The following is a 13,626-nucleotide window of genomic DNA, read 5'->3' as shown; positions in this document are numbered from 1 at the left end:
TTTTATTATGTTCCAAACGCCCACAAAGCCATGTTGAAACTAACAGCAGGGGTTAAATGTGTTAAACAGACAGAACAGGGCTGTTACACAGACTGTGAAGTTTATGGAGGTATATATAAAGTTTTATTCCCCATTTTTTACTCCAGAAAGAGCACAAACACACAAACAAACAGCAAAAAAAAACATGTTAAACTGCACAGATTATCTAGTAAATTCTCCTTTCAGGCTCCTCATCACATTTTTTTTTTACAATCCTCAATTCCCCAAAAAACTTGAGACGCTGTCTAAAACTTAAATAGCGTGATAATCCGCTAATCCGTCTGAAAACTGAAGACAATATATTTAATTTACCAACTTTGACAAACCCTACTATCAACTGATTAAGAGAATGATTATTGAGTTAATAAATCTAGTGAGACGTAGGATAATTTTCCTGTAGACTTTCATAGAAATGGACTTATTTTTGCAGCCGATGGAGTCGCCCTCTGCTGGCCACTAGAGAGAATGTAGCTTTAAAGTTCCTGCTGAGACCTGCTGAGCAAGGTTATTATAGTTAACGAAAACTAGAAATGAAATAAAAAACATTTTCGTTAACTGAAATAAGATTCAAACAAGTTTTTAAAAAAACGATAACTCACTGAAACTGTATTTTGTGGTTCCAAAACTAACTACAATTATAGTGAAAATGTCCTTCGTTTTCGTCTTTGTCAACTTTTTTCATATGTAAACCTTTTTGGTTGATATGAAATCTATTTCATCTATCTGGTTTTATGACTTAATAAACTTATTGGGGCTGAGATGGATCAGACAAAGGAAATAAAGGAAACATTTACTGTGACCTTATTGAATCTGGACCCAACAAATACCCCATTACAAAACAACTACAACTAAGCATTTTCCAAAAAATAAAAACTAATTAAAACTAGCAAACTCACTCTAAAAACTCATTAAAAATAACTGAATTTGAAAACAAAAAATCACAACGAAATAAAACTAAAACTAATAAAAAATCCCAAACTATTATAACCTTGCTGCTTGGTTTTAGACAGCGTTCCAACTTTTTAGGATTTGGGGTTGTAAGGTTCTCCTGAGAAACATCTTTTTTTTAATTAATTATTGTGAAAGTAAAAAGGTTTGTGACGCTGGAAGGAGAAAGGCTCTGTGATGTTACAGATGCAGTTTGTTGTCAATCACTGGACGTTGATTTTTGTTTGCAGAGATGCAGGGACTTTTATTTTGAAAGGACTGTTGCTCAGAGGTCACCGTGTATTCTGCCAACACGTCTAATACGTTTATTTTTCCTCTTTATTTACATGGATCTTCCTGTTTACATATTTTGTGTTGCACTGTTTTGGCACTTCCACTGATAAAGTCGTTCTCTACATGAAACATGACGCTGATCTGTGATCCTGATAACTGCTGAAGAGATTAATCTGTCCCATGTTGTTATTTTACATTTAAAATAATAATCCTTTTGCATTTCATCATTGGTGGTTTACCCAATAGTCGCCACAAGGTGGCAGACTAGTGACAGTATTTTCTGTTGACAGATCAAGTAGAGTTGGTCTCTAAACCTCTAGTTCAATATTAATATATAATATTATATTATTATAAATCTGTGTATCATTAGTTCTTTCCATTTTCAATTGGCAATCAAAAATCATATCATAATGAGAAATTTACTGGTTATTTTGTTATTTGTTTTTTATTATAACACAAAAAAACGAAGACAGAGATGAAATATTAACTTTACATGAACACAACACGTTAAATAATTAAATTTCGGTTTCGGTTTTCAGAATAAAGTGTTACACAACCAGGCCCAAATACCAGGTAAATATGAAAAAAAAAGAAATGAATGGCATGATATTCAAATTCAGTCCTGGTTCCCATTTTTCCATTTTATATTTTTAATCTGAGCCTAATATTGAAATATGAAAAAACAAGCATTTTTATCTTTTTTTGTTATAATAAAAAACAAAATAACCGGTCAATTTTTCATTAATTGATTTTTGATTGCCATTTGAAAATGGAAAGAATGAATGATACACGGATTATATATATTATATATTATTATATATTAATGCCATCAGTTAGTTGCATATTCGTCTGTGTAGTTTTTTTGTTTATTGCATCTTTCCTCTCATCGTCTGCATCATTTGTACAAGACGATATTTGTGTCTCTCTCAAACTTCTTCTCATTATTATTATTATTATTATTATTATTATTATTATTATTTACCATTTGTGGTGGTCCTGTTTATTGTTGCTTACAGCCATATATACACTGTAAAAATGACCCGTTGTCTTAACAGAAAAAACTGGCAGCTGTGGTTACCAGAATATTTCTGTAAAAAATACAGTACATATGTCAACATCTTTACAGAACAACTTGTACATTTTACATCCTAAAACTGCAGTAATTAAAAAAAAAAAAAAAAAAAAACATTTTAAAGTTGTAGATGATACCGTCCTTTACTGCTAATTTAACAGGATGATGTTGCTTTAATACTTATTATTTATGCAAAACTTACATGCAGATTTTGCTTATTGTGCATTGAATACCAGTAAATTAACATTCAGTTATTATTTATTGTACACTGAATACCAGTTAAATTTACAAGTTGTTCTGTAAAGTTGTTTACATTTGTACTGTATTTTTTGCAGAATTATTCTGGTAACCACAGCTGACATTTTTTTTCTGTAAAAGCAACAGAATTTTTTTTTTTTTACAGTGTATCAGATCAGCCTGTAGAATGTTAGTTAATGTTTCTAATGAACCTGCAGCTCATCAGAATGAACAGGGATCAGTTTTTAGCCGCGTGATGCCTCTGCTTTATGAATATTATGCACCTCCTGGCAGGTAACTAATCCTCCTGGTTTCATCCCTGTTTCTCTGTTTGGTGAATGTCTTATTACCGCTTGACCTTTGACCTTATCATCCATGTTTACCATGTTGTGTGTGTGTGGTGTTGCACTGAATTATCTTAAATGTAGCTTGGGTTTATTCTTTATTGGCAGGTTTTTAGCCACGCTAGCAGCACAGTTCTACTTCAAAACACTGTTAAAATAACAGATTAATTGTTATTTAGTTTAGGTATGATGTTATTCTGAGGATTAATCTGAGTTATTCTGTTGAACCTGAGTAGTTACACGGCAAAAAAGGTGTTTAGTCTAAAAAACAGATAAAACACTAAATCTGAAGGAAATTATTTCGCTGCCTGCAAGATAAATTAGAGCTGCCAGCAGTGATGAACTGGCCCGAGCAGAGTGACCTGATGATTATTTGTTTCTTATCAAGATAAAAAAAAACTTTAGATTTAGAAGTGTTGGATAATTTATCTTGTTTTAAGAGTTAATTTCTTATTTTAAGTGTTCAACATGCTTATTTCTAGATTTAATAATCTTAATTTAACAAATTAAATCCTCCCTCAGATTTACTGTTTTATCTGGTTTTTAGACTTAACACCTTTTTTGCAGTGTAGCTTTAGGCCTGCATGAATAGATATTTACTGATATAACATTCTTTAACAATGGATAAAGTTATTGCCAGTATTCAGAAGGAGGAAACATCAACCTTGTTTGAAATGGAACGTAATGCTCCCTCCGTCTCCAAACCATCCACTGAATGTGTTTCCTGGAATATAATAACTATAATATAATAACTATAATAAAATAACTATAATATAATAACTATTCCACCTCAGTAGTTTGCTAGCGTGGCTAAAGACTCGGACCTGTTTCTAGTCGGTGGAGGGACGAGAATGTGATCTTATTGGTTGTTCTGAATGTTCCCAATTCAAAGCTGTCAGTTATTATTTTTATTTAAATCTTGGCAGGTATTGAACTGTATTTATCACTGTGTTCTGTGTCCCCTCATGCTTTCATTAGGCCTATTAATTCATATATATTTGAATATGCCTACATGTTTTTGCAGTCCAGTTTGTGTAAATGAAGAGCTAAAAGCTGACAGGAATCTGAGCTGGTCTGAAGAGAAGCCTTAATAAGGTTCCACACAGAGAAAGAAAAGATTTATTGGTAACAATCATGTGACACATCGTTGTTTATAAACATGGTATTAAAATGGTTTGGTGAAATTGACAAAAACTGATTTTGATTGAACTGAATGTAACGAAGCGATCTTTTGAATTTGAAGACATTCCCATAAATATTTTCATATTAACACCAAACGGCTCTGTGTTGTTATTAATGCTGCATATACAGGAGGAGGAGGAGGAGGAGGAGGAGGAGGAGGAGGAGGAGGAGGAGGAGGAGGAGGAGGAGGAGGAGGAGGAGGAGGAGGAGGAGGAGGAGGAGGAGGAGGAGGAGGAGGAGGAGGAGGAGGAGGAGGGAGGTTTGGAAAAGATTCCCGAAAAACTATCATGTCACACCTGCTCACATCTAAAGACAAGTGGAGGAGGAGGAGAGGAGAGGAGGAGGAAGAGGAGATGAGGAGAGGTGGAAGAGGAGGAGGAGAAGGAAGAGGGGAGGAGGAAGAGGAGCTAGGAGGAGTAGGAGAGGAGGAAGAGAAGGAGAAGGGGCTGGAGAGAGAGGAGGAGAGCAGGAATAGGAGGAGGGAGAGGAGGAGGAGAGGTGGAAGATGAAGAGGAGGGGAGGAGGAGATAAGAGTAGGAGAGGAGGAAGAGGAGGAGGAGAAGGAAGAGAGGAGGACAGGAGAAGGAGACAGGAGGAAGAGGAGGAGAGCAGGAGAAAGACGAGGGGGAGGAGAGGAGAAGAAGGAGGAGGAAGAGGAGAGGAGGAGAAGGAAAGGAGGGGGGAGGAGGAGGAAGAGATGAGGAGAAGGAGAGGAGGATGAGAGGAGAGCAGGAGGAAAAGGAGAGGAGAGCAGGAGGAAGAGGAGAATAAATTAAAATGTAGATTTTGACGCCCAGATTGACCTTCTAAGTGTCTTGGAAGATTTATCGGTTCTCATAGATTTTATATGGGTGACATCTCTGATCCACAATCTTTTCATGAAGTGGCTCCCATCAAAAACTGGTACACGACGTGTCCTCTTTATTCTTAAATCTGGTCCTATAAGCCGTCTGATTATTATAGATTATAATAATATATATTATCTATTATAGACACTTTAAACTCCTCCTTTAAAACTGCTCTCATACAGAGTTTGAGTCATTTTGTCCGACCGTGTTAATAATTGTTGAAGAAAAGGTAGAAAGGTGACCTAGATTGTATTGATTGAGGTTATTTATAAACTAAATCTGATTGGCAGGAACCTTATTTTTCAGCGGTGATACAATTATTCCTCCGTATCAGAAACTCACAGAGTTCAGACTGTTTTTATGGTTATTTTTCACGTCCGGCCATCCAGTTTCATCACTTCACAGAATTTATTGTGTCGTTGATAATAGACGAAGATTAATCTGTGGTTTTCAGCCGTGCTGTGGCTCACCAACACAGATGGAAAAACAAAAAAAGTTATTTTTAAAAAGGCAAACACACAATCTTAAAAAAGTCTTTGTTATTTGGCATCAGAAATGTTTTCAAAAGTCTAAAATAACCTTTTGACAGTCACTTCTGCAGGACATTTAATCTTTTATCACAATGCTTTTTGTTATTCTGGCCTGTTTGACCAACATGCAGCTATGAGGAAACATCTTCCAGTTTCTGAAATGTTTCTTTATTATTTAGCAAGCAGCTAAAAGTCATTCTTTTGAGAAAGTGTCTTACGATTTAAAAGGAACATTTCTTTTTTCAAGTTTTCAACACATTTTTGCCTTTTCGTGGTGGAAACAGGCTTCCATAGGCAACAGTATATAAGCATTTATATTTTTTTGATTTTTGCTCATTAGACATTTAGAGGAACTTTTTATTCATTCTTCTTTAAATAGCGACCTCAGGGAAAGCAGGTAAAAACTTACTGCCTTAAATTTAATGATGGAGATGACTCCAGTAAAACTCTAGATTTGAGGAGTTTTCCCCTGTTTAAAGGGTTTTTGAGGAGTTTTTTGAGGAGTTTTCCCCTGTTTAAAGGGTTTTTGAGGAGTTTTTTGAGGAGTTTTCCCCTGTTTAAAGGGTTTTTGAGGCGTTTTTCTCTGTTAAAGGGGTTTTTGAGGAGTTTTTCTCTGTTAAAAGGGTTTTTGAGGAGTTTTTCCCTGCTTAAAGGGTTTTTGAGGAGTTTTTCTCTGTTAAAAGGGTTTTTGAGGAGTTTTTCCCTGTTAAAAGGGTTTTTGAGGAGTTTTCCCTATTAAAGGGTTTTTGAGGAGTTGTTTCCTGTTAAAAGGTTTTTGAGGAGTTTTCCCCTGTTGAAAGAGTTTTTGAGGAGTTTTCCCCTGTTAAAACGGTTTTTGAGGAGTTTTTCCCTGTTAAAAGGATTTTTGAGGAGTTTTTTCCTGTTAAAAGGGTTTTTGAGGAGTTTTTCCCCGATGAGCAGGCCGATGTGAGGGTCTAAGGACAGAGGGAGTCCTACCATGTACAGTCTGTGAAGCCCTTTGAGGCAAATCTGTGATTTGTGATTTTGGGCTATATAAATAAAATTGATTTGCCTTCATTTGATTTGATTTGAAAGGTGACATCTTCCAGTTTCTGAAATGTGTTTATTAATCATTTAATATGAACCACACGTACAGCAAAAACACATTTTATTCCCAGTTCCTCTGTAGAACATCGGCAGTGTGAAGCACAACATTTACTACAGGTTCAACAAAACATTTGGATGTCAGGATTATTGTCATATATATTTATATTAAATATAAACAAAGAACTTTAGATCCACCGTGCAGGTTGTGTTTGAGTACAGAGAGACAGACGGGAGGTAGACTGTTGCTGCAGCTCGTCTCTCTGCAACGTTTGTTTCCTTCGTTATCTGACTTCAACATGAAGTCAACATGAAGTCAACATGAAGTCAACATGAAGTCAACATGAAGTCACAGCTTCCCACTTTGTCCTCTTTGTGTCTCCGTCGTCTCCGTCTCGTGGCGTCTCGTCTGGCGCCTTCGTCCTGCCGAGCGTCCAACCAACGAGCCGATCTGGACTCTTCTGTGTCGTCCCTTCTTGTTTCTTCTTCTTCTTCTTCTCCTTCTTCATCGCCTCCTTCTCACTCCTCCTCCTCCTTAAAGCTGAAGTCACAGACCAGAGACAGATGGTCGGAGGGGTAGCTGAAGGACGGGAGCCTGTTGGGTCCAATCTGCTCCTCGGTGGGCATGTTTAAAACGGCGTCCACCCTCAGAGCGCCGGGGCTGTACCAGATGTAGTCCAGGGTGGTGCAGCACTCCCCCGTCGGACGGATCTTCCACGAGGTGAACTCCGGCTCGGTTAAACCGTCCTCGCTGAGCTTCTTGTAGGCGGAGTCCAGGCTGAGGGGGGAGGTGCTGAAGCGGCGGTACACCTCCTCCGACGGGACGGCGTTGAAGTCTCCGCAGACGAGCAGGGGGACGTCGCGGGAGGAGGAGTCCTGTTTCTGGACCAGAGTCTGCAGGTGGCGCAGCAGGTCGGAGCCCTGAGCGCTGCGGAGCCACTCCCACCCGGAGCGAGCCTTCAGGTGGGTCACGCCCACGCACACACACCTGCCCGAGGTCCGGCAGCGCAGCATCGTCACCACGGCAACCTGAGGCGGGAAACAAGCAGCGTGTTATAGAGGAGGTTGAGACCGGCCTCCCCTCAAAAACGACCCCAAAGGTTGTTTGTACAGACAGCAAAACACAACCCATATTTAAATAAATTAGGGTTGTCAAAAGTATCAATACTCAAAGAAGTATCGATACTAAAACGTTGTATCCGGATACAATACTCATTTTCAAAAGTATCGAGTATCTGAAGCTTGTTATCATAGTTGCAGTTTCTTTTTGTACAACTGTTTTTTATTATAAATATTTAACCTGTGGTTCTGTTAATTTTTACATGTTGCATTTTTCTTGTTAATAAAAATATTTCTGTTTAATTTTGGGGTCTTTGTTTTTATCCTGGTGGTATCGAAAATGGTATCGAGTATGGAATATTTTCCTGAGTATTGTATCGAGTTGAAGATTTTAGTATCGTGACAACCCTACCTGAAAGTAGAAATTAATACAACCACAGTGCTTTTATTTTGAAGGCGATTTACGTATGTGCGTGCATGCATAAACACCTGCACAGATTTATCTTGTTAAAAACACTTTGCTTTCTGCACAGGGTAAATAAATTGTTTGTTTACTGCATAGCATACATGCTCTGTATTGTTTGTGTGGTTTGAATGTATGTTGTGTTTAAACTGCAGCCTTTTTTTTTTAATGGTTTTCTTGATAATAACCAAAATCATAAAAACCAAAAAAAGACAAAAATTGACCAAAACGACACAAATTCACCAAAAAAAAAGACACAAAATGACCAAACAAATGGCGTAAAATTACTAAAAAAAAGACACAAATTGACCAAAAAAAAAGACACAAAATTACTAAAAAAGACATATAATGACGAATAAAAAGACACAATTGATAATGATTTTGGTCATTATCAATAAAACCATGGAAAATGTCTAGATATCAGCTTTTAAATTAAACTCTTATCAGCTATTTTTGTTGTTATCATTATATTTGTCCAAACAAATTAACCTTTAGTTGTACCAGGCATTAAAATGAATAAGAAACTGAAGAAAACAAGGGTGGTCTAATCATTTTTTCCATGACTGTATTTTTGGTCAATTTGTGTCTTTTTCAGATAGTTTTTACATCTATTTTTGGTCAATTTGTTTCTATTTCGATGATTTTGTGACATTTTTTGGTCATTTTGTGTCTTTTTTAGTCATTTTTACTTGAAGAAAACCATGTTAAATGTCTAGATATCATCTCCTAAATTAAACTCTTATCAGCTATTTTTGTTGTTATCATTATATTTGTCCAAACAAATAAACCTTCAGTTGAACCAGGCATTAAAATTAACAAGAAACTGAAGAAAACAAAGGTGGTCTAATTATTTTTTCCATGACTGTATTTTTGGTCAATTTGTGTCTTTTTTCATCATTTTTACATCTATTTTTGGTCAATTTGTGTCTTTTTCAGATAGTTTTTACATCTATTTTTGGTCATTTTTTGGCTTTTTTGATCATTTTTACATCTATTTTGGTCATTTTGTTTCTATTTTGATGATTTTGTGTCATTTTTTACAATAAAACCATGTTAAATGTCTAGATATCAGCTCTTAAATTAAACTCTTATCAGATATTTTTGTTGTCATCATTATTTTTACTTTAGTTGTACCAGGCATTAAAATTAACAAGAAATTGAAGAAAACAATGGACTAATAATTGTTTCCATGACTGTAGATCGTTTTGGGTGGTTTTGCCAAACAACCCATTCTATGGTTTCTGTTGGAGATCTTATTGACGTGTTTATTAATTATCTTTCTGTGCCCTCGTGTGTCTTTCCACCGATCCTCCCACCTGGTTGGTTGGGATCCTCATGGCACAGAGGCGTATGTTGCTGGTGTCCAGCAGCTCGTAGCGTGTCTGGTCGTAGAAGAGGGCGCAGCCGTCGGGCCCGTTGTTTCCCTCCACGTCCAGACATGGAGACCAGGGCTTGGGGCAGAAGCTGCTGCTGTAGCCCAGACCGGCCAGCACCGGCTGCAGCGTGTCGTAGTAGTGGTCCACCTCCTGCAGACACACGATGTCGGGCCGGTAGCTCAGGATCTCCTCCAGGATCAGGTACTTCCTCCGGGACCAGCTCAGGGCCTCCGGGGGACACTGGACAAAGTTATCAAGACCCTCGCCCAGAGCTGGAGGACGGGAGAGAGAGAGAGGAAAACTGGTTCAGAATGGAGCGAAACAATCTGTGTTTGTGTTTCTAATGCAAGCGTCAATCTCCGTGTCTGAGCAAGGAAGCCAACCAGGAAGTGCCTTAAGCCTGCAATCCACCGAAAACTCCAGCAGGGGGCGCTAAGTTTGGCTGCAGAAAAAATCTGCCCATTCATTTCAGTGCAAAATTTGAAAACTTCTGACTTGATTTATTACCCCAGAAAAGTTTTTTCATGACAACAATATGGTCTCAATCACTAGTAAAAAATCTTCTTCAAGACAATTTGATGTCAATAGTTCTAATAATGGCCCCATTTAGAAGAAAATAGAAGATAAAGAACCATATGATTTGGGGCGGGGCTACCTTTGATTGACAGGTCACTAACAAGGCGAGCCGTCACCAGGAGAGAAGCAGAACAATGCGTATCCATGGCAACGAGTCAATAAAGTTATATATAACGTTATATAGATAGAAAAGAGGACGTTTACCGATTTGGTCTCATAACTTTGACCCTTTCACTGTATTTTCACTTAATGACAGTTTATTTGAATGTTTTGTTCATTAAATGTCTTGTTCAGTGTTTGGTTGGACTAACAGACACTCCAAGGAGTCGCTGCTCAGTTTTCTGAGGTAAGAAAGATACATTTTGTTTTTGTTTTTTTGCTAGCCAAAACTAACATCCCAGTTAATGCTCCAGTTAATGCTAACATGAATTAGCAGCAGCTTCTCTCAGTCGGGTTGAGGTGTAGAGAGGCTGTAGTCAGTGATCAGATCCCTCTCCTCCGCCACAGTCCAGATATGGTCTGCTTCCTGTATCGGAAACAAGATGGCGACGAGTATAACGCTGAACTCGAGGCTTCCAACGGGCCACAAACCAACGGGTGACGTCACGGTGACTACGTCCATTATTTATATACAGTCCGTGTTCTAATGTAACTGCATGAACACTGGAAGTAGCAGAGTGGAGCTGATGTTTCATGACATTTATCAGAGAGATATTTGATGGGCCAGTGGTGGAAGAAGTATTCAGATCCTTTACTTATCATTTACTTTATTTTTGTCACCTTTTATATGTTTGGTCTGCATATTTTTAAGCTTATTTTATTTTTATTCTGTATATAGCTTGTGTATGTGTATTGTGTAAGTTATGAAGCAACTTAAATGTTGTGTTCACAATGTCTTCCTTAAGAACCAGAATGGATTCTTTGTATTTCTGGATGTGTTTACTACATGATCAGACTTTACCTTTATTGAATTGAACCATTTTCCTCCATTGACCTTTAGGTAAACATTAATGTTATCAGACCATTGGTGAATAAATGTTACCAAAAGAAAAGAAGGGCTTAGTTTTAGGGTGGAGGAGATTAGGAAGAGTCACAACTTCAGTGCAAAAGTTTTTTTTTTTAAATCCCAGTTTGCATTATTCACTTTATCTCTTTGTCTTTTTGAGAGTTTGGAGACAAAAATCCCAATAAATCTCAACTGTGTTCATATCTCTGACGAAAGAAACAAGAGTTCAGATTTATACATTAAGGAAAGAAGGAAACACAAAGTCTAAGCAATAAAAAAAATGTGTATTTTTGTTTTAAATGAGGGTTCTGAGAGAAAAGTAATTTCAGTTCTCTGTTTGTGGACACGTGTAGCAGAACTGACAATAAAGTGACTTTTGACTTTTAAGTAAAAGTACTAATACACACTGTGAAATGACTCCACTACAGTAAAAGTCCTGCATTCAAAACTTACTGAAGTAAAAGTACAAAAGTATCAGCATCAAAATGTACTTAAAGTATCAAAAGTAGAAGTACTCGTTATGCAGAATGGACCCACTCAGATTGTTTTATATATTCTAAATATATTATTTTATTAATATTATGATGCATTTATGTAAGAAGCATTTAATTCGATCAAGATAGGGTTCATTTTAACTACTTAATATACTATTATGTGGTTTAATTTAAAAAAACATCTTATCACCTAAATTTATCGTGATTTGAATGTCAAAAGTAACTAAAGCTGTCAGATAAATATAGTGGAGTAAAAAGTACAATATTTGCCTCTAAATGTAGTGAAGTAGAAGTATAAAGTTACATAAAATGGAAATACTCAAGTAAAGTACAAGTACCTCAAAATTGTGCTTAAGTAGAGTACTTGAGTAAATGTCCTCCGTTACCTTGGGCCAGTATGTTCCACTGCATCACCCTGATGGGTCTGCGGGGGGCGCTGTCTCCATCTGTGAGCTGGGTGAACTTCCTGTGGAGGCGCGGCGCTCGGTCCCTGAGGGCCTCCTCACACTGACGCAGCAGCTCCACGGGGTCGGGGGGACATAACGGGGACCCCTTCTGCTCCTACAGGACACACACACACACACACACACACTTTAGATTTATTTATTCAGCTCAGGAGGAAGATTACTACACACAAACACATCTCTAACCTACAGAGTCTAACTGTAGTAATTATATTTTTGGTCGAAATTAAGTTATAACTATAAATGAACTCCTTGATGTCTGTTTTATCTTGTGACAGAATTTTCAATTTCAATTTTGCTTTAATTCAGAGATAATAATTATATAAAAATTACAGTAACTACAAAATCAAATTCAAAACTCAAAACCAAAGCAGCTGTTCATGTACCACGGTCTGCTTATATATCATTATTATTAAGTTTATTTGATAGGGAAATTATTATTTTTATAGGGAAATTATTTATATAAAGTAAAAATAGTGAGAAAAAGTTATTTTAACACTAAAATATATTTAAAAAATAACTATCAATCTAAAATACCGTCACAAGATGAAACAAACATCAAGGAGTTCATTTTTAGTTATTACTCAGTTTATTACTCAGTTTCAACCAAATCATATATATATATATATATATATATATATATATATATATATATATGTATATGTATATACGGTCCAGAGGCAAGCACACTCAAAATTTCTAAGTTCTCTAATTGTAATGTAAAACGAGAGTGCAGTAACTACATTTTGGGGGTCAAAGGTCAAATAAATCGTCGTGCTTTTTGAGCCAAAAAAATTACATCGTCGATACATGTAGAAATAAGTCATACAACTCATTTGGCTGGCCAGTTAAAAAAAGTAAAAAAAACATTAAAGCAGTTTTTCTAAGTTTAACTCTTTACTAGTTGCTGCAGTTAGACTTTTTTTTTTTTTTTAGATCTGCTGAGTCTCTTTTTGATCTCTGATGATTTGATAACTGTGACAGAAGAGAGGAAGTCACCTGGCAGAAGTCTGGATCCAGGTTTGAGTCTTCAGTGTGGAGGGACGGAGGGACGGAGGAGCTGAGGGTCGGAGTCAGGTCGCTGTAGAGACGAGTGGAGGAGCCACCCATCGGACACACTGAGGGGAGAAACACACAAAGAGAGGGTGAGGTGGGTGTGTGTGTGTGTGTGTGTGTGTGTGTGTGTGTGTGTGTGTGTGTGTGTGTGTGTGTGAGGATGCAGAAAAACCAAAGCAGATTTGTAATTATAACAACACAGCTGTGGTGCAATAACACAGTTCTCTCTGTGTCCTAGAGGTTAGAAATCAGCTTGTTACCACAGGGGTCGCTGGTTCAAATCCCAGGACTCACGGGTCTAGAACTATTAGTCAAAAAATAGCAACAAATTACCACATTATGGGATGTCCAAAAATGACTCCCTCAAAAAACCCCTCATATTATAGCATGTCTATTTTTGTCGAAAATGGTCAAATTTTAATATGCATTAAAAAATGCTTAAAATGGGTCAATTATAGTCTGTTGAAACATATTAGAGCATCATATGGACAGAAATATTTATATTTATGAAAAAAGAATAATGAACATTACAAAATAACTAAATATGACAAACCCTAGTAAGGGCAACATTTTTATAGAAAGAAAGAAAATTTA

General features: G+C 36.9%; 1 protein-coding gene across 2 annotated transcripts in view; it reads right to left on the bottom strand.

The window, feature by feature from the left end:
- Positions 1–6,585: 6,585 nt before the first annotated feature.
- Positions 6,586–13,626, bottom strand: part of LOC131979543 (nocturnin-like) — a 33,063-nt gene continuing 26,022 nt past the window's right edge. For both annotated transcript variants that reach the window (XM_059343573.1, XM_059343566.1), the window contains 4 exons: positions 12,976–13,094; positions 11,899–12,073; positions 9,377–9,708; positions 6,586–7,567 (listed from right to left, as the gene is read on the bottom strand). In XM_059343573.1, the coding sequence (XP_059199556.1) occupies positions 7,058–7,567; positions 9,377–9,708; positions 11,899–12,073; positions 12,976–13,086 (1,128 nt within the window). In that variant the 5' untranslated portion in view covers positions 13,087–13,094 and the 3' untranslated portion in view covers positions 6,586–7,057. The remainder of the gene's footprint in view (positions 7,568–9,376; positions 9,709–11,898; positions 12,074–12,975; positions 13,095–13,626) is intronic.

Source organism: Centropristis striata, chromosome 1, assembly GCF_030273125.1.
Source record: "Centropristis striata isolate RG_2023a ecotype Rhode Island chromosome 1, C.striata_1.0, whole genome shotgun sequence".
In the NCBI taxonomy this organism is placed as follows: domain Eukaryota; kingdom Metazoa; phylum Chordata; class Actinopteri; order Perciformes; family Serranidae; genus Centropristis; species Centropristis striata.
The sequence above is the reverse complement of the archived record's forward strand: the minus strand, read 5'-3'. Positions and strand labels throughout refer to the sequence as shown.